General features: G+C 36.7%; 1 protein-coding gene across 1 annotated transcript; it reads left to right on the forward strand.

Moving 5' to 3' along the window:
• On the forward strand, window positions 1-27,913 carry LOC149413405 (uncharacterized). The gene is made up of 15 exons (XM_089644951.1): window positions 1-331; window positions 8,871-9,008; window positions 9,573-9,654; window positions 11,243-11,361; window positions 11,493-11,616; window positions 13,658-13,785; window positions 14,177-14,359; window positions 14,531-14,674; window positions 14,969-15,158; window positions 15,251-15,428; window positions 17,898-18,091; window positions 18,451-18,668; window positions 19,990-20,301; window positions 21,090-21,176; window positions 24,279-27,913. Exons 1-15 carry the CDS (start codon window positions 206-208, stop codon window positions 24,369-24,371), a joined length of 2,316 nt encoding a protein of 771 aa, XP_089501077.1. The 5' UTR covers window positions 1-205; the 3' UTR covers window positions 24,372-27,913.
• The last annotated feature ends 44 nt before the right edge of the window (window positions 27,914-27,957 follow it).

Here is a 27,957-nt window from a genome sequence, read left to right on the forward strand (position 1 = left end):
TATTTTGTGTAATAGACTTTCGTTCGGTATTTCTTTAAATATTCTTGAGTTACAGTGTTAATAATTTGATGAAATTCGTAAGCTTGTTGTAGTTCTTCCTACACAGATTTGTTTTACGGTGTTGTGAAAATATTTCGCATTATGTTAAAGACTGCCTGAGAGAAGTAAAAGAAGGACAGAGCAAGAAGTTGTGTTCCAGTTCAAGATGGCTACTCCTGCCGATTTACAGCTTGACAAAATATGTAGAGCTTGTTTGCTGGTCAAAAAAGACATGAGGCCACTATTTAGCGAGTTAATCGCCGATATGCTCATGACTTGTGCATCCATTCAGGTAAATAATAGGTTTTTTAGCCCTCAAAACATTGTTTAGAAGTATCGGACGCTTATAGTGATGTCTCTTTCATTTGTCATCAATTGCCTCTGAAAAGATGTATAAATTTTTTATCTGTTCATCTTCACGTATAATTTGCTCAAATTCTTGTTTCTGTTTGATAAACGTCAAAATGACCATTTGACAGGTTAGAAATAAACAAAAATGATTCCATAATAATCTATATAAAAACGTTACATACTTTGTTATAGTATAATCTTGTAATAGGTATAGGTATTATATAAACCACTTTATTCCAACAGGTTTGATGGGTAACTTCTGAAATAAGTTGACGATTATAATAAAGTGGTTTTTAACACAGTAATGATTTCACTAAGGTAAATATCCAGAGGCACGCCTTCCATTGATATGCTTATTTTAACTCTTAAGGACGGGTTATTTCACAGAATTTGAATAATTCATTAAAATTCAAGTTCTATGAAAGTTGTATTCAAGTTCTGTTCATCATGGGCCGGTTGCTTCACAGTCATTGGATAATAACAGAAATTGAAAAGGACTTTCAAAGACCTTGAATATTACTGTGACATTTGATGAATTGTTCAAATTTTGTTAAACAACCCATCCTTAGTGACCAGCTCAGGCAAGGGTCTCCATTGAAGCCAGAATCATGTTAGCCTCTCAGAAGCTGGGCGTACTTTACAAGGCCCGCAGACGCTTTTATAGTACATAACTGCTGACCCTGTACAAAATTCAAGTTCACCGCACTGTTGAATTTGGAAGCCACCTCTAGTCTGGAGCCCCAAAATACTTAAATAGAAATAAACCCTTTAATCGCAGAAACGGGGGGGTCTGTTTGATAGATTCCCCCATCTTAATACATTTCGGCCGGGTATTTTTTGTGCTGGCGCTATCCTGATCCCGTGCGAATTTCTTTAATGTGTTTTAAATCGCTATATCTTCGAAAATAATTAAAATATTTTTACAAAAATTTCTACATAGTAACTCAGCATACCCAAGCTATAAAAGTACCAAAAGAAAATAGAATATTATTTGTAATACAACTCAATTAACCTTGTAATGTGTTTATTACGGTCCACCTATCAGTATTTGCTCTTACCTGCTTTCTTTAAATACGCCTGACATCTCTCGCTCGCTTGCACATAGGAGTTGAGTGTGAGCGGAACGGAGAAAGAGATTCGAACCGTGTTTCACGGTCATAAAACCCTCATTCCAGGAATTGAATTATTTCACTAACAACTAATATACTATCCTTTTGTTGAAATACAGATTAAACGAAAGGCACGAAAATATATTAAAAAAAAGACTTGCATTACGATTCTATAATTATGTACATATAGTTGGGATCTTTAATAGTATAGTAGTAATAATTGGGATGTATAATATTCATGTGAAAACATTGAATAATTCTGTCTTTTCTGCCATTGAAATGAGGCCGGCGCAAAAGGTAGAATTACCCTTCCCACCGTTAAGCATCAATCGACCGAACGGGTAGAACTACCATTCCTGGCCGAAGTGTGTTGACAAATGGATTGTGTACTTTAGAGCAGAGGCGTCAGAAGCGTGTATATTTAATAAAAATACGCCTTCTGCGAGTTATGTTTTAAAATATTACGAATAATTATTGGCTTGCACTCGTACATACACAATATTTTCAATTATTTATTTTAAGAACAGTAAAAGATTGTACGTCACTCTATTCTTTTAAGATTCTCTTCACTGCCTTGGTAAGAAGTAATTTAGAATACAATTCCACTATCTGGTATCCATACTATAAAGCACATCAAATTAAAATTGAGAGAGTTCCACACAAATTTTTAAGGTTCATCAATTTCAAATTATCCATACTCATTGATTAAATTAATTATGTTAATTTAATGAAATTAATTGATTTAACCGACTTATCTTGCAGAAGAACCATGAGCGATCTGGTAATTTTATACAAATCAGTTAATGGCTTAATGGATGCACCTGACTTAACTGAACTAATAACATTCTGAGTACCAAATCATAACATGTGACTTCCTGAGTTGTTCTTTGTTCATTCATCTAAAACCAACTTTTTTATAGGCTTGGAAATAAATTCAATTCCGCTGATATTTTCACTAATTTAAATTGGAAATTTTATTTATTTATTTATTAACGGACATCGTCCAAATTACAAAATAATAACACAAATAAAGTAAAATGAAAAATATAGGAGTAGACAAAGGTACATGAAAGCAAAGACATATGGTAGATATAATATAAGAAAATAAACGTGACAAGTCGAATCAAGTCAAGAATACGCCGTGGGTCAGGACCACAGGACACTTATAATATTCCGTCACTTGTTTAGCGACTGGCAAAAATCATTTAGGGCCGTCTGTTTCAACTCTAGCTATAGTAAAAGTAAGAATAAAAGTAAATGCTAAAGTTAAATTTCACCAAAATGCGTTTTTCAATCAATTTAACTCCTGCTTTTACGTCACTTTTAACTTTTGTTTTAACTTCCCGAAATCCGAGAGTTACTCGCGAGTTATTCGCGATTCTCGAGTTACTCCGCCATTTTGACATATTTGACAGTTCTATACGTAAGGTTCTTCTGTTGAGTGTTGTTACGAAACGATTATTAATCATGATTAAATTATCGAAGATGACAGTAGTGAAGATGAATTCGTCATGCAATATGTTTTACAGCGAAAGCCAAAAACATTTCGACCCCGTGTTAATAATATGGTCGTTTGGGATGATTCCGAATTTTTGGCACGGTATCGCATGTCGACAGAGCTTGCAAAATTTGTGACGGATCAAATTGAGGGAGATATCACGACTACTGGAAAGTAAATTATATTTTTTCCGTGTAATATCGTATATATTATAACAGGTCGTCATTTATTTTTAAATACCCACAGAAATATTTTTCTAGGAACAAAACAATGTAATAAAAGTATATCTTTTTTCATAAACTTTGGTATAAAACTTATTATTATATTAAACCCTGTATATAATATTTCAATAAAGGTACATATTATAATTGAAAAGAAACTATGTAATAAATATATAACTTTTTTTACAAAGTTTGGTTGGAATTATTAATCAAAGGAAACTAGCCCCTCCAATACTCTCAAGAAATTATTCCTAAAATATAAATCGATCTTCATCATGTAAGTAAAAATTAAATTCTGAAATAAAAAATTCGAACACAATAACAAAAAAGAAGTCAGAAGAGGTTATAATGACGCACAACAAACTTCTGTATTTTGTATTTTGACAGTCACTTAACCAGATATCATATTTAATCTTCGGTGTGGCCGTACCAAAAAATAATTCCGTGCGTTTTTCCACGTAATTTCGAGGAATATTCTGCTTTTTAGACTGGCCACGCTAGTAACTGTTACTTTTGCATAAAGGCGCTTGAAACAGCGCGCGGTCCGATTTAACATCCTTGTTACTTTAACTGACAGTTAAATTTTTAACTTAGCTCACGATTTAGCATTCTGTTGAAACAGACGGCCCTTAGACTTATCCCAAAAAAGTTAAGGTTTTGACTTGAGTTGACCAGTCTACACATTCTGGACAATGGTGAATAATATCCATAATTTGTCGAATGATGGTTGAGGAAGAGCAGTTCATTATTTCTGAGTCTGTGCGAGGGGATATTGAAGGGAATGAGTTGCAGTTGAGTAGGTGAATCAATAATACCATTTATAATTTTGAAGAAGCAAATGAGGTCATTTCTTTCCCGACGGACTTCCAAAGGAGAGAGGTTTAGAGTTAGTTCAATTTCATCATATGAGTATTTGCCTTTTTCTAAACCTAGCCTCCTAGCAATCCCTCTTAACCTTTTAAATGCCAGTAGGTAGAAGTGTAGCTGTGCACAGCAGGCCTAGAATGCGAGTTAACTCGCTCTTGGCACAGAAGCGGTTAAGAACCGATGTTGAACAGATTCAATGCGTCGAATGTGGACAGAATAAAAAGGAGACCAAATAACACAAGCATATTCAAGATGGGGGCGAACCAAGGAGCAGTAAAGAGTTCTAAGGGTATTTACGTTTTTGAAGTCCGAAGTGATTCTAGTGATGAAACCAAGTAGTTTGAGGGATTTATTAACGATTGTTTTTATTTATTTATTTATTTATTGGATGATTTTTATAGCGCCGCTTTTGCGAAATATCACCTCAGGGGCGCTGTACAGTTAATGCAGATATTACAAAAAAAAATAATATAAATATTACAAATTGAAATTAAGTTAAATAAAATGAAGTACAGAAACAGGTGACACGGAGATGGAGAGTCTGCTGCAAGAATCCTAGGTGGTGAGGAAACTGGACCGGCTGCTGCAGCGAGAGAGTCCACCGCGTCCACCAACAGTGCCAGCACGAGGTTCGTCATCCTTCCAGGTATGTGTCTGCTGCTAATAGAGCGCTGACACAATGTCCTCTCATGGATTCCAGACCTTGGCAGCACCGCTGTGACATTCGACGAAGGTAGAGGATGGAGACTCTGCAGCAAGAATCCCAGGTGGTGAGGAAACTGGACCAGCTACTGCAGCGAAAGAGTGCACCGCGCCACCAACAGTGCCAGCACGAGGTTCGTCATCCGTCCAGGTATGTGTCTGCTGCTAATTAAGCGCTGACACAGTATCCTCACATAGATAACAAACCTTGTGACGCTCGGAAAGTCCATCTCCTTGTACACTTGTTTCTGGTGATTATGTTAGTGGTGCATTGTTCCGAAATAAAAGGCGGCGGACGGAATAATAAATCACTTTGGGCACTTGTTAGGGCTTTCACCGTTTCCAAGAATAACATTGAAAACATCTGACGTACAACAGTTACCGATTCTCGTCCCAAGTTCAACTTCAACTTCAGCGAATTTAGAATGTTTTTAGCACAATTTTCGATTATTCATTTTTGAAACACTGCACTCTAGTCACATTACTATTAAGTTCTGATTACTAATTGGTAAGTTAATTTAAAATGTTGATTCACTGATTTTTTAAATAACTTCAAAGGGATGTTGCCTCGTTTCCCTTGAAAATACTAAAAAAACACAAAGCGGTTGGAGACGGCATGACGCGTCCAGCTGCCACAAAGGGCGCTACAATAATAAGATTGCAGTTATATGATCCCGAAAAGAAAGCTTGCTATCAAGAGAGATACCAAGGTCTTTAATAGATGTAACAGTTGTTAAGCAAATATTATTAAGTTTGTATTCGAAGACAATCGGTTTTTTTTAATCTATAGAAGGACATAATTTTGCATTTATCGACATTTAGTTTCAAACAATTAATTTTACACCAATCATTGAAAGAGTCGATATTCGATTGGAAAAGAAGGCAGTCATCGTGATTTTTTATTATCTTTAGAATCTTATTGTCGTCCGCAAAAAGCCAAAAGCGTGTATGAGAAAAAATACTAATAATGTCGTTTATAAACAAGTTAAAAAGAAGCGGTGCTAGATGTGCTCCTTGAGGTACGCCGGACGTTACTTCAATAATAGTAGACACAAAGTTGTTTAATTTAACTCTTTGTTTTCTATTGCTGAAATAAGAATTAAAGAATGATAGCAAGGGGTTTCTAATACCGATAGCATATAGTTTGGCCATAAGGATTGAGTGGTTTACATTGTCGAAAGCTTTAGAGAAGTCCGTATATAGATCATCTATTTGTGAGTTATCTTCTAGGCCATTGACGATGAAATTGGTAAAGGATAGTAAGTTAGTGGTAGTAGATTTAGCAGATCTAAATCCATGCTGTTCCTCGATCAGTACATTTTTAAAGATAGGTGTGATTTTCTTCGTGATTATTGACTGAAATATTTTAGGAATATGGGATAATATCGATATGGGTCTATAGTTTTCTACGTTCGACTTATTGCCTGATTTTTTAATTTAATTTTAATTTAATTTTGTTTCACTATTATATTATATTATCTATAACTTACTTTTTTATGTAAATAATTGACTAATAATTTAGTCTTTCGATGTTGATTTTTGTTGTTTCCTCCTAATACCTTTTTCTCTTTTTGTATTTATAGTATGCTCATGATGCCATAAAAATATTATTATTATGTTAATTTGAATTCATTATGTAATATAATCATTTTATTTTTGTTTTATGTAAATGACGGACCAGCATAAGTGAATATGAATAAATATTTTATCAATCCGATCATATTTCTATGCCTTTCTTGAGAGAATTGAATTTTTATATGGATACAACTATTTATTAATACAGTGAAACCTCTATCTATTGGTTTTAAAGGGACCTATCGAAATAAACGATGAATGCGGGAAAACAATGAATGCGGGATTAAGAGGACAAAACACAAGGAGATACGATCCAGTAAAGATACCGTCCTCCCAATCTGCATAACCGTTGGTAGATTAAAATTATAAGAAGAAAATAAGTTTTAGATGTAAATAAATGTATTTATTTTAAAAAAATACAAAGCTAAACAGAACCAAGTTTATTGCATTGTAAATACATAATCTTTCATGGACATTTGTTTTTTTACTGTTTTATTTCCGCAAGTCAACAGTATATTTTCAGCTTTGCAAATGATATTCTTTTCGGCATCAGTTATTGAGTGTGCGTAGTAGAAAGTTTTCAATCTTTCAAAGAGGGTGCATGCTTCTAAAAATGAAGGTACAGGCAGCGGCTCCTCTTCATCAATATCGACCTCTTTTGTTGTCTCCGTCAATCTTGCGTCACACAAGCTTTCGATAGTTTTTATCCCACAAGTTGGGATATTGTCGTCGAAAGTAACAAAATTGTTAAAATTTGTCAAATTTGGTACCAAGAGATAAGAATTTTCTCCAGTTCGCTAAACTTTGATTCTTTACTGGTTTTTCTAGTTTTCGAAGATTTTCCGCACTTTTGAATTTGCTCCTGAATTTCGTTTTTTTTCAAGAAAATAGAATTTATCGTGGATGCCGCGATTCCTAAACGCTTGGCTATATCGATGCGTTTTTCAGCGGGGTTTTTTTCCACCTCTTCGATAATTTTCAATATTTCTTGAAGAGTACGTACTTTTTTCATCAAACGGCTCATTTCGAAAATAGTTTAAAATCTCAAAAAGGATAACTGCAAACACTCCACTAAGTTTGGGTATCTAGCGACAACTGACGACAACTAGCGACTGATGGCGGCGACAAACTGTTATTCTTTCTCTTTCTCTCTCAAAAGTTTCGCGCATCGTAACGAGTGCCGTCTGGCGCCGTTTAAACATAGACAAAAATATCAAATACGCGACGTAATTCCTACGATGAATGCGGGAAAATGGTGGACATAGAAACGATCAATGCGATCTATTTTTGTATGAAATGAATTCGGACTAGAAGAAATAAATGATACATCCGGGAAAACGATTATTCGAGGAACGATAGATAGAGGTTTCACTGTATTGCGTATGTATGGGTGCAATCAAATAATTCGTCTTAATATTTTAACACGTTGACTGCCACGGCAATTTTCAGAATTCCGGTCTAAAGAGCCAATTTCATTTAATCATATTATATTATTAAAAACTCTAATTTTTTATAATTATATTTTCTGTTAATTTATCTCTTCCCAGAAGCCATCTATCCATATTAGCACTGATTTACTACGAATTTGATCGTATTTTAGCAAATATGGCAGGTAAACACACTACGAGTTATCTCGTAGTCGGTGTCCTAGCAAAGAACGCAATCTACGAGTTATCTCGTAGTTGGCAGTCAACGTGTTATAGCATAATTTGCAATTAATTTTACGCCGTCTATGAATGCCTAGATTATGACGTACGTTACATTTACCCCTAAGTAAAACATTATTGGATGGTAGAGATAGTTATAATATGATAGTTAGAACCGCACATATTCAATAATTTTATATAGTAATTAAAACAAAAATAATTTTTTTTATTCCTTTCAATATTTACAGTCTGCGCTGGCTGTCACTATCTTAATATTAAATTGGATTTATTATTAACTATTATTAGGATAGGACTTAATAAAATTGCTAGACCCTAGACGAACCAAGAAACTACTCGATATGGACAGAAACTCGCTGAGGGAACTGGTAGGACTGCTAACGGGACACTGCCATCTCAGGAGACACATGCAGATATTGGGAGTGGAAAACACCAACAGATGCAGGAAATGTGAAGAGGATGAAGAGACTCCAATTCACTTATGGTGCCAATGTCCTGCCCTGGTGGGAACTAGGCGCAGATACCTGGGGAGACATACAGTAGAACCAGAAGACATAGCCACATACCCAATAACAACCCTGGTGAACTTTACTAAAGGGACTGGGTTGTTGTTAAAGGATTGAGGTAAAAAGGGAGATAGCACAATGGGCCTATGGCCTAAGTGCTCACGGGAACTATGTGTAAACCGTCTCCGCCCTTAAAAAAAGTGTTAGACTGAAGTGTTTTCTGGTATTAATGACGCTAGTTCTTCTGAGCCCTTTAAATTAAACTACCGGTGAAGCATGAAAATGCCAGCCCCTCTTTCTCTCACATTCAAATACTTTATTTAATTGAACGATTACAGGTGTCAGAGTCAGACGGGCTGCCGTCGCAGCTGTGTCTCCAGTGCGTACATCAGGTGTCTCGCAACTACGCCTTCAAGCAGCAGGTGGAGCGCTCCGACTCTCAGCTGCACAGCTTCCTGCAGCAGAACCCGGATAAGGTAAACCACGCCATTTGTCACGCCAACATAACTAGTTATATATTTACCTAATTATGCATAAAATAATTCCTTGCTTTTGTTTATAATAATTATAAACTATATTAACGTTTTTATACTGAGAATATTTTGATAAAAATAATCACAGGAAAACAAACATTTAAATTTTCGTTTTGCCATTTTTTCGTTGATAAAAGTTTGTCGTTAAAAACTTAATTTGGCAAAAATGTTTGTTTGCCACTTGTCACTCTTAACCGACCATATAGATATCTACAAATGTTTGTTTGTCACTCTTAACCGACCATATAGCTATCTACAAATGTTTGTTTGTCACTCTTAACCGACCATATAGATATCTACAAATGTTTGTTTGTCACTCTTAACCGACCATATAGATATCTACACTTGTATAACTACACTTTTTGTAATTTTTTTTAATAGCTTTTGAAATGTTAACTGTTTTTGACAACTAATATAACATATCTGTTTTGCAAAATAAAATAAATCAGTACACTTTTGTAGCCCTTTTAAATATAACATCATGTTTGTATTGTTTGTTTGTTTCAGTCCCTAGCCAAACCCAATGAAGATAATGTGGTCATAATTCAAGATATCGCAGCTGAAGTACAGTTTTCCTACATCGATAATTGTAAGTACTAGATAATCCACTTATCTGTCCTAACCAAACTTTAAAACGATTATGTGAACTTCACAATCACAAGATTGCAACGTCTCGGAGCCTTTGGAACTAATAACCTTCCATTTTGTATTTCAAACATCTGTTCTGGGGCACCTAAATGCCTAAAATACAGCTGCAATAAAAAAAACACTTTTACTACTTTTATAATCTACCCAAGTACGCGCGGAAGGAGTTTTACCGGTCTTAATATGCCGCTGCCAAAGAAATGCGGCCGCCCAATCTTGACGGCGGTTATGCCAATCAGTAAAATTAGTTTTTCGATATCTCCAAAAACGATGAAGTTATGAGCTTAGCTTAGCGTAGAATTCTTTGGGCAGTGCTGCAGTACTGCCGCATATACCGTGATGTCATGCTTTTCGGCCTTCGACATTTTGACGGCTTATGTCTACATGGCTCTTTGCCAATCGCTCTTAGAATGCGGTATTATCAGACGGGGTACTGTAAATGACAATATCCTAATATCACTAATTAAAACCCAAAAACCCATAATGAAAATTATTCTGAAAGTCCTTGCAAAAACCAGCACTGATGAAATCTTCAACAAACTTGCATTCATGTCACTTAAACACCTCTATTTTAAAACAATGCTCCTTTACATTCATGAATACAAAACACAAGAAATAACAACTAACACATATATGTATTAGAAACACTAGATCTCATTTACAACAAAAACAACATTTGGGCAAAAAACTTCCTGTACTATGGTACTAAACATAACAACAAAGTCCCACTCTCATTCAAAACTCACAAAAATATTTTACATTTAAATCTCAAATAAAAAATTGGATACAAAACTTAGGGACATCGGAAATAGACAATATACAGACTTGAAACTGAGACCACTCAAGTGAACAAAAAAAAACACTATGTAATATATTTATAACTAGCTGTTCCCCGATAAAGAAACAATAGCGCGTGTTGCTTTTACATCCAACAGATGGTGATGTTTAAAAAAAAAAAAAGTTTTTATCTGCCACAGGTGACATCTATATACTGTAGATATATAAAAACACACCTGTATTTGAATGCAAAGTTGTGTCAAAATTTCAAAGCAATCGGTGAAGAACTTTTGGATATTTAAATTTTTTAACAAGCAAACATTAGAATTTTTATTTATATAGATAGATTATTTTAGAAAAACCACTATTTATAATTACTTAATATTATCAATACCACTAAATTTTAATAATGTGTAAATTAAATCCTCACCTCAGCATGGGAGATCCCAGTGAGGATATCATTATATTTATTTGTTGTAAAAAAAGAAGATAATAAAACATTATCTTCGGTATTTTACAAAAATTGAAAAAATTATGTCCTCAGTATGCTCTAATGAATATGATACATTTTTAAATAATATAAAATTTCTTTGCAGGAGACAACCTCATTGGTTAGTCTGGGAATTCACCATTTAAATGAAAATTCCAGGAATATTTTCCTAAAAATAAATTCCCAGGAATTTATCCATCCCTAGTCTCGAAGTACCTAATGTGTGTATTTGTATCTAATCTGGTAAATTGTATTAAATTTTTAGCCAACTCCCAAAACTCCCACGATTCGTCAGGCTCAGGTCCTGCACTCGAGGCCTTCTACATTACTACTGAAAACCACTCCGGAGATGGGAACGATGAAGAGATGGACCAGCAGCTACAGGTAATCTTATTTTATTTCTACAGTAATACATTTCAGCGCAATGGCCAGGAAAATCTTCAGTAGAGTATTAGTTCTACCGGTGTATAAAGTGGGTATTGTGTTTTTCCATTTTGAAATATTTTATGTTCCAGGAGCAGGATGAGTTGAAAGATGATGAGAAAGAGGAGGCGAAGAACTGCGAAAGGTCACAGGACCTGGACCAAACCATTGTCAAGGAGCAACCTGCCAGCGACGGTGAAGATGATGATTTCCTTGGTTAGTATCCACCATATTCTAAATTTTTACAATTTATTAATTTTATGTTAAATATCCCCTTATAATATAGACTTTCAAATTGATAGACCAGTCAATCAGCAAAAGGGGAACAAAGCAAGAGTGGCGTGACCATTTTGCTTTCCGTGATTTTTTAATAAATGAATCTAACAGTATATAGGCAACTCGCATTGTAAAACCTAATCGTTATTTAGTATAAAATAAAATCTGCTTACGAATTACTAGTCCTTTTTACAATGGCTCACAAAATGCTGGTTGCGAAAAAAACTTAACTGCAAATTCCAAATGGGGTAAATAAAAGTTCGAGCTTGTTTCCAAAATTGAATATGTTGTTGTACTATTTAGTTAACCTCTCAGACAAAGACTTTTATTTACTGTGTGTTCCTTTGAGAACTGTCGAAACGTGATAATTTTTGTGTTATTTACGAGTTTTGCTAAAAGCTTCATAACTCACGTTTTGGGAAACGTAGCCTCATTCTAAAAAATGTTTTGGAAAGATTATGAAATCCACTATCGCATTGTGTTGTAGTACGTAAATATTTGCGTTTCTAAATATACATTTTATGAAAACGTCAAAAATATGTAAAAATCGCTCACCATTATTTTAAAGCCGTGAAAAATGTACTTTTTTCTGAGTATCATGAAGAAATAACACTTTATATATTGAAGAAATATAATTAAAAACTATTAGTCACCTCAAAATATTAACCGTCCAAACTAAAATATTTTTAATAAATTATTTAGAAACGCAATAAATTATGAACGAACAAGATGACAGATTCAATCGGCTTAGATAATGCACCTCTACGTTCCATAGATATTCTTGAATACAGACGCGTAGCGTTATTCATTATCGATACTCTGTTTTTTAAATCATGGCAATCCGTATACTAGTGATGGAAATAAATCGATTTTTGTAAAATCTCGCGCGTTTACGTGAAAAGACGTTCTAATGTCTTGACCGCTATTATCATATTTACGTCTTTTGACGTTCTAATGTTCTGAGTGGTTAAGAAACATTTACAAATCTGTTGTAATTTACCCGCCTCACTCATTTTTCGCGTCGCTGCGCGCTCTTTTGCAGTCAACTTATAACCGATGTCCTAGTTTATTCACAGCAGTCTCAAACCCTTCTGGTGCCAAAAATATGGTCACATGCTTTGCTTTTAGCTTGACAAAATGATGAAATAATTTTATGTTAGGGCAAGTATATCAATTTGGATGTTTTTGCCTTAAAAAAATTTAACTACACTTTTTTAATAAATAGATAAAAATACTTTCACTTACTGATTGGCGAAGGATAAGCAACCAATGCATCTTTTTTAAAAATGTAAATTCGAAATATGTCTGTTGAAAACTCCTGAGTCTAGACAATTTAAGAGTACCTACTCGACACACTAGGCATAAGGACCTATTTCAATGTCACCCTTCACAAACAAATTTTGTAGTAAACTCGCTAATTCCTCGCCTACATAGTTCAACAAACGAATATACAAATAATATTGACATTTTTAACATCACAAATTCAATGTTTAAAACTTACCATTTTTTTTGTATGTCAATATTATTTCTGATAATTCTAGTTTTTTATTATTATTTTTAATTTTATCCAATTTTAAATCATTGTAAAATAGATAAGTAATTATTTTATGCAACCATTGATTGTGTATTACCAACTCTTGTGTATAAAATTGTAAACATTTCATGTACATAATTTAAAAGCCTCGTGGGCGAAAGAGTAAATAAAAAATAAATAAAATATATCCACCTTCCATCTTCTACCGTATCTTCCTTTTGCAGCATAAACTGAGATTCCACATTTCATAATGCAGTTCTGATAATTATGATTGTGAATGAAACTAGGGGCATGTGCAGCACGATCAAGTGAATCAATTACTTTAGTTGGATCATGTCAAGAATATGCATGAAACAATGCATTAATGTATGTGTACCAAGATAGAGTTGTATGGTGTTCCATCGTGATATTATTGTATTTACTTTAATGAACTAATTATTCTCTCAGAACTGGCCACCTTCCAAGCATCCAACTCTATCACCCCTGGAAGGCACATCTGCAATCTATGCCAGAGGGAATTCAAGCATGCAAAGATGCTCAAGTCACACATGCGCCTACACTCCAACTGGATCAAGGTGCGTCACTTTCTTTACACTCACCTAGCTTAATAGTCTATGGTCGGAAGATTGCGGGAATGGGAAAAATAGATGACTTCATAGTGTCATTTATGAAAACGGAAAAGAAATTAGGTTTCGGCCATTGAAAGTTCAAATTCCATCTGGTGAACAGTGGAGGGGGATAACGTGAATACTGAGGCAGTTCTTTGGCGGTAGTAATTTCTTCTCTTCTCTTCTTCTGGGTGTTCTCCCTCTAATTTTTACATAAATATGAATTTTATTGATAATGCTGGCATAATTCTGGACACGTATGATACAAGGAGAAAACGAAGAAGAAAAGTGGCCCTATAATTGAACCTTGAGGTGCCCCAGAAAAAAAAAATTTCACCGGATTGGTGTGTTTTTTCAGGCCAACTGCAAGAAGCCCCCCACATGCCCCGTATGCCAGCGTTCCTTCAAGGGGCCAGGCATGCTGCGGCTGCACATGAAGACTCATGAGGAGCGGCCCCAGCGTCAACCCACCTGCACCATCTGCCACCGCGTCTTTAAGACCAAGACCATCCTCTACCGCCACCGGCAGACGCATTTTGAGGTTGGTTGATATATTTCCTCACTCTTACCCGTCACATCATGTAAAGTAGCATTCATACCCTCAACAATACTAGCTTTCTGATTGTCTACTCTATGTATTCTATGGTTGTACCCATGAACTGTTGTAGTATTTGCATTATTTGATAATCATTATTCCGGTTCACTGTCCCAGCAAAAGACCCATCCGTGCACCATCTGCGAGAAGAGCTTCATCAGCAACTATGCGTTGCAAGCACATCTGGCACGCCACCGCGGAGAGAAGCCACACGCCTGCAATGACTGCGGAAAAACTTTCTACAATAGCACCGATCTCAAGGTGAGCCCATTCTCCTGCGTGCATCTACTATTTGCTGTACCTCACTTCAAACATTGTATCATCTTCTTCCCCTTGTCTTATTGGAGTCGGTTCCTGATCATTTCGACCCTAGAATGCCCCTGAAAAGTAGCACACGCTATAATCTCTCAATAATATAAAACAATGTCGCTATCCGCGTCTGTCTATTTTTGCGCTTAGTTTGATACGATTTTCACTATGATTTAGAGAGAAAAGTTTCCGAGCAACTCCGGGTACACGTCAGATAATATATATTATAATATTGTATATTGGTAGGTTCACATTAGACTGCACACTGGGGAGAAGCCGCTGACGTGTGGCGAGTGCAGCAAGACTTTCCGGCGCCACTCCACCCTCTGCCAGCACATCAAGAAGCACCGCGGCATTCGGGACCACGTCTGTAGCGTGTGCGAGAAAGCTTTCTTCGAGGTCTCCAAGCTGACAGCACACATGCGGGTGCACACAGGTAATAATGTACCCATTCATGTATTGTCCTTATGCGGGCCGGTTGTTGTTTCTCAGTTTATGTAATGCTGTCATTATTATTGTTCTGTGCAGGGGAAAAGCCGTACGAGTGTTCTTACTGCTTGCGATGCTTCGCCCAGCAGTCGGCGCTGATCTACCACCAGCGCACGCACACGGGTGAGAAGCCCTACCCCTGTAAGATCTGCGACGCGCGCTTCACCACCTCCTCGGCGCGCAACAACCACATGGTCACGCACACCGGCATCAAGAAGTTAGTAATGCATCCTCAGTCCAATGGATTAACAGACATTTCTCACGGCTGCCTAATTTAGGTGGTCATCCCCTGATATCTGTATTCCCATTTTATATATATATATATTTTTTTTTTTATTTATTGTCAATTTTTTTGATACATACAGTTACATATACAATTATACAAAATACAATGAGTAACAAAAAAATCCCACAAAGGCGAAGCCTGTGCGTGGGCATTATAAGGTGAAAATTAAAACAGTGGTGGTTATATTATCTATGGTTTAAATGAAAAAAGAGATAAGAATAAAGAAAAAAAAATCATATAGTACATTTGGTTATTTTAATAAAAAAAGAGTTCAAAAGAAGTTAAACAATTTTTTTTTTTTTTAAATTTAGATGGTAACATATTATCATATATAGGTATCATATTCGTATAACTTATAGAAAAAATTCTCTCACTTCCAGATACTTTTTTACCCAGCTTTTGACATTTATTTTATACGAGTTTAGGTTTTGGCATATCTTGATGGAACTCGGCAAGGAATTAAACAATTTTGGGCCAATATAGCCACTCTATAAATGCTGGCGTCCCACAGGGATCGGTTCTGTCTCCGACTTTGTTTTTGTTGCACATCAATGACCTTTTGACATGTGCACCGATTCATTGTTACGCGGATGACAGTACAGTTCATGATGGCTTTTTGTTTGACAAGCCCCCAAAGGGCACACAAACTCCAACGGCTCGGAGGGCTTTGAAGCAGAGAATGGACGGTTATCTCGAGAGTATTTCCTCCTGGGTTAAAAATAATCTCAAGACCCAATCCTGTCTGATTACGTCTAAAAGGGATCTAAATGATAATCTAGTCTCCTTCAACGGAAGCAATCTTCCGAACAGGCCTTCCATTGATATGCTTGGTGTAACTATAAGTGACCAGCTCAGGTATGGGGGTTCCATCGAAGCCAGAGTAAAGCTGGCCTCTCAGAAGCTGGGCGTACTGTACAGGGCCCGCAGATACTTTAATAGTACACAACTGCTGACCCTGTACAAATCACAAGTGCGCCCTACTGTCGAATTTGGCAGCCATCTCTGGTCCGGAGCCCCTAAATACCTGAAAAAAACCCTTGACTCTGTGCAAAAACGGGCGGTCCGTTTGATAGATTCCCCAATCTTAACAAACGGACTGCAATCTTTAGAGCACAGGCGTCGGGTAGGTATGCTGTCCTTATTCTATCGGTATTACAATGGAAGATGCTCTGAGGGACTAGCATCATTGATCCCTTCCGCACCGGTGCGTAGTCGGGATACACGCCAAACGCGCGCCCAACATTTGTACACGGTTGACATTTGTCACATGAGAACGGGTCGCTTCTACGATTCGTTCTTGAGTTCAACAGCTCGGCTGTGGAACGAACTGCCGGCCTCTGTGTTTCCTCCCTCCTACAACATGGGACTCTTCAAGACCCATGTTCACTCCTTCCTCTCCACAAAAAGACCCTCCACACAGCATCCCCAAAGATGACATAGGCCCTGTGTGGAGTTAATATAAAAATAAAAAAAAATGTGTCTTTGGGCTAGCCTAGTTTTGCAGTGAGGCACTGTGTACATGCATATGTTGTGTCTGCATATATTGATAGTAATAATAATATTTGGATGATTTGTATAGTGCCGTTTTCGTGTAAAATCACCTCAAGGGCGCTCATATATTCACAGTCCAATCTTTTAGTGACTTCCCCTTTCCACAGTTCACTTTTTCCCTTACTGCTGTTTTGGCTTGTCCATGTATTCCAAGACTATCACTGTTATTTTCTGTGGTTAACTCTTTTCAGTTAATTCTTTTCCTTGGCAATTGTTTTTCATGACTTACTTCTCTCAACATACTCATTTCCCTGACTGCTATTTTCCATGCCTAACATTCTTTCAAATCACTCATTTCCCTGACCATTATTTTCCATGGCCAACATTCTCTCAAATCACTCATTTCCCTGGCCACTATTTTCCATGGCCAACATTCTCTCAAATCACTCATTTCCCTGGCCACTATTTTCCATGGCCAACATTCTCTCAAATCACTCATTTCCCTGGCCACTATTTTCCATGGCCAACATTCTCTCAAATCACTCATTTCCCTGGCCACTATTTTCCATGGCCAACATTCTCTCAAATCACTCATTTCCCTGGCCACTATTTTCCATGGCCAACATTCTCTCAAATCACTCATTTCCCTGGCCACTATTTTCCATGGCCAACATTCTCTCAAATCACTCATTTCCCTGACCACTATTTTCCATGGCCAACATTCTCTCAAATCACTCATTTCCCTGGCCACTATTTTCCATGGCCAACATTCTCTCAAATCACTCATTTCCCTGGCCACTATTTTCATTGGCCAACATTCTCTCAAATCACTCTTTACCCTGATCACTATTTTCCGTGGCCAACTTTTGACCAACTCTTTACTTACAAATGTTGTGCTGTTGTTCTCAGATTCCCGTGCACGGTGTGCACTAAGGGCTGCACAAACCGCACGGAGCTGCGCATCCACATGACCAAGCACACTGGCGAGAAGCTGTTCCCCTGCACCGAGTGCAACCTGCGCTTCTCCACCGCTTCCTACCTCGCCGTGCACCGGCGCCACCACAGCGGCGAGAAGAAGTACCTGTGTCTCACCTGCGGCAAAGGTAACCTGAACCCACTAATCATTAAATACTGTGCGATAGTCGATGGTCCTATCCAAAATACTGAAAGTATTTACATATTTATAAGTTTGGAATTTTACTTAGAGCCAAACAGCACTCTTCCCTAAGTGGCTTCATCATTTTAAGAACTTGAAAATATTTAATTCGATGAATTGTTCAAATTCTATGAAACAATCAACCTAAGGATGTCTTGAAGCACTGAAAACTGTTGATGTTATTTATTTAACATTTAACTATACTCTTCATCAATAATGACCACCTCAACATGCTGACTATTTGTTCCTTATACATAATATTCTAGTTTGCCCATCTTAATATGTATGTATCGATCATTTCTTCAGGGTACGTAGAGTCAGGATCGTACAAGAAGCACCTCCGGACGCACTCCAAGGCGGAGATAGAGGCGGCGGAGGCAGCGGAGGCCAGCCGCAGCGCCGCCGTGGTAGCGCGACCCCCGCCGTCGCAGGGCAAGGGCTATGCCTGTCCGCTGTGCCCCAAGACCTACACGCAGGGGCAGAATCTTAAGAAGCACATGGCCTCGCACGGCCTGCTCAATCAGGCAAGTCTTCTTATTTGCATTTCATCATGACTATTATAATGTCCGTTCCATTCAGAGATTAGGAGAACTTAGAGCACAGCTGAGTCAGAATAATAGAAGACTGTATGAGACGATGTATGAATGTGAACGAGGCAAGGAGTGTTTGCCAAGACCAAGTTGTTTGGCGGTCCGTTCTCTGCCTACCCCTGCGAGGAAATGGCGTGGTGGTTAGTTAGTTTTCAATGGAAAATGCTGCGAGGTTATTTATTCCTTCGGCACCAGTGCATAGTTGGGAAACACGGTAAATTTGTACACATGAGAACTGGTTGTTTCTACGACTCGTTGAGTGAACAGCTCGGCTGTGGAACTATTTGCGGGCCTCTGTGTTTCCTCCCTCCTACAAAATGGGTCTGTAGCGGTAGCTACTAGTATAATTCATTGTACGTCGTAGTATTGTATGCAGTCTTGAGAAGTCAGCCTTTAGCACTCAGTCGGTCAGTCCCAGGCAAGCGCCCGCCACTAACTGAACTGGGCGGCTTTTCTTTGTGCACTGCAATGCGCCCCTCAACTGGCTCCCGAAACGAGCTGCAGGTACATACGAGCGTATCCAACTTCGCGTGCGGTTCGAGCCCATCATCATCAGCCAACCAGGTCTATCGTACTTTCGGATCTCTTACTTCACACTGGAGTACTTAAAAGACCCATGGTCTTCACCAGTGCTGAACATCATCCACAAGTCTGGTCTCCACCCCAACCAACGCGGTGTAGAGCCACCGACTTCATTGCCACCACCACTCTGGTGTTGCCCATCGGCGTGGAGTTTTCGCTGTCGACTACATCCACCAATATTTTGTGGATCTTCGGCCTGGGAAATTCGCCACGTCCACTTCAGCATCGAGCAACGGTTCAGAGTCTTCACGACTACTACACTGACTTTAATAATCGCTGTGATACCACACACACACACACACACATATTTCACTCGTCTCACCTCGCCACATCCCCAAAGATCTCTTCAAGACACATGTTCACTCCTTCCTCTCCCCAATTAATTAGGTCCTATCCATACAGGATTTTCCTCAAAGTCTCCTGTGTGGAGTTATTTTAAAGAAAGCCTAGGCTAGAATAGACTTCTCTCAAAAAAAATCTTGTTTTTCAGATTCTTGACTGCTTACTTACACCCATCTGAGACTGTGCAAAATTCACGAGAGCTCACTATTTGAGAGTTGCTTATTGATCACACATATTTTCTGCTTTGTAGTTAAAATGTAATTAGCACTTGTCTACTTTTACATTTATGTGTGTGTGTACATAATTTTGATTTTACCTTTATTTTCTCCAGAATAACCAAACCCTACAGCAACAACAACAGCAGCAACAGCAGCAGCAGCAGCAGCAGCAGCAGCAGCAGCAGCAGCAGCAGCAGCAGCAACAGCAACAGCAACAACAACAGCAACAACAGCAGCAGCAACAACAACAACAACAACAACAGCAGCAGCAGCAACAACAACAGCAGCAGCAACAGCAACAACAGCAAGCGTTACAGCAACTTGCGCAACAGCAACTAGTGCAACAGCCACAGCAACAACTGCAAGTGCAGACGATACAGATTCATCCACAGCACATTGGGGGGAATCAGCCAATTCAAATACATGTAAGCATTGCTTTTATTTTCTCAGGACATCATCCGGTCAGGCCCACTTTACCAAAAATATTCCTAATGTATCAATGCCGGCAACTTAGCCATTAGCAACCATAAAAATTCAATTCCCTTTTTCATATGGTTTATTCGTTATCCAATCGAGCGATAGCTATCCAAATTTGGGTAGCTCTGCTAATGCCCTTGAGCAATAGCTGCCCAAATTTGGTAGGTAGGTTATTTTTATGAATTTATTTTGTACTTCCATTAATCATCTAATATGTTAAGTTGCTAGCTTGATAAAGTTTCTATTGAACGCCAAGTCACTAATATTCCTGTGATAGAATATTCTAGATAATGTTTTGCACCATGCAGTCTGCGTGGTAGAAGCTATTTTAAATTATTTCATAAAAATTGAACATCTGTTTACATGTTCAAAATTGCAACATTTTAATGTCTTTGACTATGTATAAGATATTTCTTGTAGACTGTAGACAACATACAGAAATATTAGTATTCTATATTGCCCCAAATAAATAAAAGGTAGGACAATTTTGGTAACTAACATACAGAATTCATGTGTTTATAAATGTTATGATTTATTTTTATTTTATAAAACCTAAAAATATGGGATTTACGGTGAATTATAGGTGGATTAATTGGCTTTAAACTCCGATAAGCAGTTCATATGTTTCTGTATTTATTCGGAGGCATGATTTTTGGAATGAGCACGGCCGAATCCAAAACTGAACACCGGAAATCTATACAGCTCGTCTTTACGTGAATGTGTTTGTTTGTTGCAGGCTGTGGGAGTCCATCAGGTCCAACAGCAGCAGGTCCACGTGGCTTCCTCGGCCTGTCAGCCGGTGCAGTTACCCAATATAGTGCAGGTGTGCAAACAACACTTTCCTTCTTTTAACTAAACTTTTATATCTATTGGCTGTAAATAAGTAACAATAATCAAATTACAAAGAAGGCAATATGAAAACAAAATATTTAATGATATTATTTTTCATGTGTAGCTAATATACGATAGTTTTAATAACGATTCCAGTGATAAGTTAATAAGCCTTTTTCTAAAGCTACCAGATTTAAATATCCATATACTTTCATCTGCCATCATATCCAGTTTCCCTCCCTTCGGTACAAACCTGGTCTCTTATTTGCATTAAACTAACTCTCGGGTCAATCCGCACCAAATCATCCAGGCCATGTCACCCACCATCTCAGATTTTGATGAAACTTTAAATTTTTAATCCTTCCATATAGATAAGAAAATATACCAAATTTTACCTTCCTACCTCAACTCGTTTTTTTTTTATGGGCAGTTGAAGTTTGGGCAAAATAAGCGTTTTTACATATTCCGAGCACTCCGGAAGAGCTTGTACCTTCAATGAAAAAAAATTGTATCTTTGTCATTTATAGTGCAAATGCAATGAAAATTTTCAATATTATCAAGAAAACTATGCTGATTGCAGAAAAAAATAAATAAACCCTTTACATTTATCTACTTGACTTTAAAAAATTACCAAAAGTAATTTTTTAAGTAATTTTTGGGACGGAAAAGGTACTTTACAAAAAAGCAATATCTCGGGAAGGTACAGTGTTAATGAAGTAATTTTTTTTTTTATTCATATCTACAAATAGCATAGAATCACATACAAAAATAAAATTCATGGCATTTTACTTGCTTCAATAAATAAAATCCATTTTTAACTTTTTTCAAACTTTTTGTAAATTTTTTTTTATTCTTATCTACAATAAACATAGTACAACCTAAAAAAATAAAACTCCTGGTATTTTGTGTGCTTCACAGTGTAGAAACGTTTTTAAAATGAGAAATCTTAATCATACAGAATTGTTCCAAGTTTTTTAAAATCTAGATACTGTATTTGCAAATAAAAAAAGTCAAACTTATTCGGTCCTTTACAACATGCTGGTAAGCTTGCAATGTAAGCTTAAGGCACCAACAAAATAATGTACCTTGTTCCTTACCCTGAATGCATACACCATAGCAATATTTTATAACAAGATCAACTTTTTAACTCTTTTCAATACAAAGTTAACTCTTTAAAAAACAAATACAATAAAAATAAAACAGGCAATGTAGGATTAGGTTAAATGAAAGTACATTACAATAATATTGTTTACAAATAAATGTTCAGGTTCATTTTTTACTTTTATTCTTGATCTGACCCATAAGATGGTTGAACTTTTGATCAGCATGATGAACGTCTTTTTCAAGAAAGTAGTAAGCTCTTCCTGAACCTTTTGTTGTGGGAGGGTCAACGATATTAAAAATATTTTGTAGTGTCAAGTTTATGCATCCTTTTGGCCCAGCTCCATCCTTTTACTGGCCACATCAAAAAGAAGATATTTGTTTTGTTCCACTACAAAATATTTTTAATATCGTTGACCCTCCCACAACAAAAGGTTCAGGAAGAGCTTACTACTTTCTTGAAAAAGACGTTCATCATGCTGATCAAAAGTTCAACCATCTTATGGGTCAGATCAAGAATAAAAGTAAAAAATGAACCTGAACATTTATTTGTAAACAATATTATTGTAATGTACTTTCATTTAACCTAATCCTACATTGCCTGTTTTATTTTTATTGTATTTGTTTTTTAAAGAGTTAACTTTGTATTGAAAAGAGTTAAAAAGTTGATCTTGTTATAAAATATTGCTATGGTGTATGCATTCAGGGTAAGGAACAAGGTACATTATTTTGTTGGTGCCTTAAGCTTACATTGCAAGCTTACCAGCATGTTGTAAAGGACCGAATAAGTTTGACTTTTTTTATTTGCAAATGCAGTATCTAGATTTTAAAAAACTTGGAACAATTCTGTATGATTAAGATTTCTCATTTTAAAAACGTTTCTACACTGTGAAGCACACAAAATACCAGGAGTTTTATTTTTTTAGGTTGTACTATGTTTATTGTAGATAAGAATAAAAAAAAAATTACAAAAAGTTTGAAAAAAGTTGAAAATGGATTTTATTTATTGAAGCAAGTAAAATGCCATGAATTTTATTTTTGTATGTGATTCTATGCTATTTGTAGATATGAATAAAAAAAAAAATTACTTCATTAACACTGTACCTTCCCGAGATATTGCTTTTTTGTAAAGTACCTTTTCCGTCCCAAAAATTACTTAAAAAATTACTTTTGGTAATTTTTTAAAGTCAAGTAGATAAATGTAAAGGGTTTATTTATTTTTTTCTGCAATCAGCATAGTTTTCTTGATAATATTGAAAATTTTCATTGCATTTGCACTATAAATGACAAAGATACAATTTTTTTTCATTGAAGGTACAAGCTCTTCCGGAGTGCTCGGAATATGTAAAAACGCTTATTTTGCCCGAACTTCAACTGCCCATAAAAAAAAAACGAGTTGAGGTAGGAAGGTAAAATTTGGTATATTTTCTTATCTATATGGAAGGATTAAAAATTTAAAGTTTCATCAAAATCTGAGATGGTGGGTGACAAATCCAAAATTTTCTGGATGATTTGGTGCGGATTGACCCTCTCCGACTATCCGATACTCCTGTGTACTCACATTGCAAGCAAATTGTTGCGCACAGTCTGCACATCATGAGACCCCCGTTGCCACCAATCATTGTTGAATTCTCGAAATGTCAAAACTAGAATACTTTTGTAACCTCACTCGCTACCAAAACAGTTGCTGTAGCTATCATATGTATATCTTTGTTGACTATATTGTTCCTAGCAAAGCACACGCATTGTTAAAAAATGTCTGGCAGAAGTGACGCCATATTTAAAGTCTCAACTGTGTGAGTTGATTCTGCGAGACTGGCATTAAACTTACAATGAACCTCCATGCAGATGTATGGCGGTAGTCGCCAAGGTACTTGAATCGTCAAGTGTCAGATTACTTGTGTGTATCCCTGTGGAAGTAGGGCCTTAGTTATGGACAAAGCTGGGTGTACTGTAAATCCTATAATATTAACAACGTTTTTATCAATTTCAGGTCCAGCCGCATGAACTGTCCGCCGTATCGGTGGGTAACATAGCCCACCGCATCATCCTGCAACCCTCGCACCCCATGTACTTGCACCACTGATGGGGGCCCCCGTCAGCAGCCTTTAGCCCCACTAGGTGCCCGCGAGGCATCACGCAGACGAGTGCCAGTAGTGGATCTATTGCCGAATTCTACCAGTCTTCTGATGCAGTGCAGATCGATGCCAGTGAAAATTTGGTGCGAATATCTAATATCGGACAGTGTCGCAACAAAAGTGAAAATTTGATACCAAAATCTAATATAAGGCTGCTTAATGTCGTTTCTAAATCCAAGACGCGTCCTTGTGAAAGCTTGCAGCAAACTTCCAATATTGGACAGTGTAACGATATAGATCCTTGTGAAAATTTGAGGCAAAATTCTAATGTAGGGAAGCTTAATGTAATGACGAGTGATGCTTGTGAAAGTTTAATACAAATCCCTAATCCTGACCAGTTTAATGCTGTTTCGGAAAATATAATTCAATCTAGCAATGTTGGGCAGTCTAACAATGTTATTTCTAACATAGCACCGATTGAAGATCACTCATTGCAAGCAGCACGTGTTATCCGTAGCCAAACTCCTTCTGCTAGTTACAATGAAAATTCGCCCATAGTTCATTCAGAAGAAGTTTTAATGCGAGCATCCAAAAGTATCCAGGGTAATACTAGTTCTAAAATGAATAGTAATGATTTCATCAAGTATGGCACTTCTAACACGGTATTGGACAAATCTAATATAATAAACAAGTCACTTTTGCAATCACAGCACATTTCTAGTCGAATCTCTCCTGTTATTTATGCCAGCAATTTAGAGAATAAAGTTTGTACGCCGCCTGTAGTGACTAACGCTGTGAAAAAGTCCAGCGACTATTTGCAAGTTGCGTGTTTCAATAATCAAGCTTCTGTAGATTTGTCGATGTTGATTGAAGAACTTAACAATAATAACGACAATGAAATATGTAATACTTTGACCCAATCATGCAAAAGTAAAATGGATAACTCCAATTACAGTATTCCAAACTCTCCATCAATTGATGCTAAAATAGTTAATGCGTCATTATTACAAATGCACGTCGCTAATCAAATTTCTCCCGTTATTTATTCACCGGTACCAAATTTAGAAATAGAGCAGCGTAAGATTTTTATACAAACGTCAAATATTCAGCGTGATGGTTTTACTAATATTGTGCCGATTTGCAACAGTGGTAATAGTTCATTATTGCAAAAATGCAACATTGTTTGTCCAATTTCTCCAGTTCTTTACGGCGGAAGTGTTGGTAGTAATGATCCTCGTAAAGTTTTTATACAAGGAAGCCAGCCTTTTGGTATGATGCAAATGAAAAATTATAGCAACGTTGAAGATTCAAGACAAATACAACCGGCGTACTATGTTTTAGTTGATAATAATCAGAATATTATTAAAAAATAAGACATAAATTGCTTTTATTTGGGGAATACTCTCACGGTCTATGTTTATCTTATAATATTTTCTATGTCATTGCCTTTTATATATGATACTTTAAAGTCGATATCCAGAGACCAGCGCTGACACTTTTAGCACAAACTTGGTGCTCCAATAGATCGGCGCTCTGAGGCTAAGAGAGTTAAGGTTTACAGTTACTCACTAACTTGTTAACCTGCCCGCATTATACAACAATACTAATGAATGGTTTGAACCGTTGACAAAAGACAGCGGAAGATAGCTGTTACGCCTGCCAGACATCCCTTTCTGGGATTAAATCCATATCAATATTATTGCAATGTCAATAAAAAATTAAAACTGCCAGTACACAATTTCTAAGCATTTCATAAAATACCAACTATTTTCACTCATACATATTATAACATAATAAATAAAACAGGTCAAATCCCATTGTAGGCCAACATCGCCCGTGTGTGAAAGCCAAAAAGTAATTTAAAAAAAAAATCCCACTCATAAATTCAAAGGACCTTGAATATTTCGTTATCCAGAATATAGCAGAAAAAATTAGTTTTTTTAAAATGTAAATAGTTTTTTAATACACAGAAGGTTTCTTAAATTCCGGTTCCTAAAATTTTTTTTTTAAATTCGTGCATTTTTTAGCAACACAATTTTTCTAATATCATATAATTTTTGATAAGTACTCTGAAGGAAACCGGTTCCAAAAAAGAATAACCTGTTCCTTAGAGACATTATCATCGGTTCCAATGACAGCATAGGAACCAGTTCCAAGTAACCGGGCAGGAATATAGAATATATTTTTCAGCCAAATTAGAAATATTTTTGAAGATTCAAAGTCTCTAAAAAGCATATTATAATATTTTCGTTTTATGTAGATTTACATTCTTCTATTCTTTGCTCACTGCTACATGTCGATCAATGCACATTTTTAAAGGACTTCTGAACTAACACCTTTTAGACAACAGCCGAACCTTAGCCTTACTAAAAAACGCGGTGTAAATATTATGCGGCGCGTAAGGTCAGAACAGTGAAAATCTTGACTTATAACTGCAGTTTTTTGGGGTTTGTTTGGTTAAAATGGTCTTAAACCAGGCTCAAGGCCGGCTTTACCCCAACTTTGAACGGGGGTGTAAGAATCTAATTAATAAGATGGTAGGTGACAGCTGAGGTAGCTAAACTTCCGTACAGTGCCCAACTCCGGATGACAAAAGGTCACCATTCTGGAATTTTAATTTTGTTAAAAATATACTCACATAATAATTATTCCTCCAATGTACGTTCGACCGATATACCAAAAAAATATTCATTCTACTGAAAATTTCCATATTGCGTACAATGAGATTTAACCTGTTTATTTAGTCTACTGCTGTAATTCAAAAGTTTCGGCTTGAGGCCAACTAATGGAGGCGCGCATGGTTTCCACAGAAAAGCAAGTTGTTTCATGCATTTTTAAGCCTTTTTATGTGATACTTGAAAAATATTATATGGGTTTATACTATGGAATTCTGAAATATTTTCCAATTTAATATATTGCTGCCGTTGAGACAAAAGTCACCAGTCCACACGCACAAGTTTTGAGATATCTAAATTTGAATGTTAAAGATCCTACACACCTCCCTGTAAACAGCGGCAACATCGGGGCAGTGGCGGGGAGCACGCTAGATCGCTTCCTTGATCACCGTGTTAGTAGACAAATCGGCGCAGTAATTATTATTTCCCCTAACTCTGAAATCGCGACGAGCGAAATCGCAAACAATATCAGGTCGCTGAGGGTGAGTCACCAAGTGTGTAGTGAAATCATGTTGATTTTGGTTTTTTTTTTGATTCTCGCAGTATGGTATCCTGTTTTTTGGAATAACGGAGTCACCATTTTGAGTAGCTCTTCAAAATACTTCAGGTCTACTGGTTCCAGTACTTTCATTACTTTCATATGGCTTAAATTACAGCGTTTCAACAACGAGTTCTTCACCCAAATCTTTCTTATCCTGTTTTTTACATAATTGTACACAAGAAAGTTCCAGAACCATTCTTATCTTTTGATGTTTGGAAAGCGCCATCTTGGTAGATGAGAGAAAACGCCAACCCGCCCCAACTCTCCCTATATTGCCACCGATTGCAGGGAGGTGTGTAAGGGCCTTTAGAAAAATAATCTTATTTGAATGCTTTTCATTTTTATTCCATTATTATGCGTGTAGAAAAAACTTTGAAA

The sequence above is a fragment of the Hesperophylax consimilis genome, chromosome 22 (genome assembly GCF_061612785.1).
Source record: "Hesperophylax consimilis isolate HC1 chromosome 22, BYU_Hcon_1.0, whole genome shotgun sequence".
Taxonomy (NCBI): domain Eukaryota; kingdom Metazoa; phylum Arthropoda; class Insecta; order Trichoptera; family Limnephilidae; genus Hesperophylax; species Hesperophylax consimilis.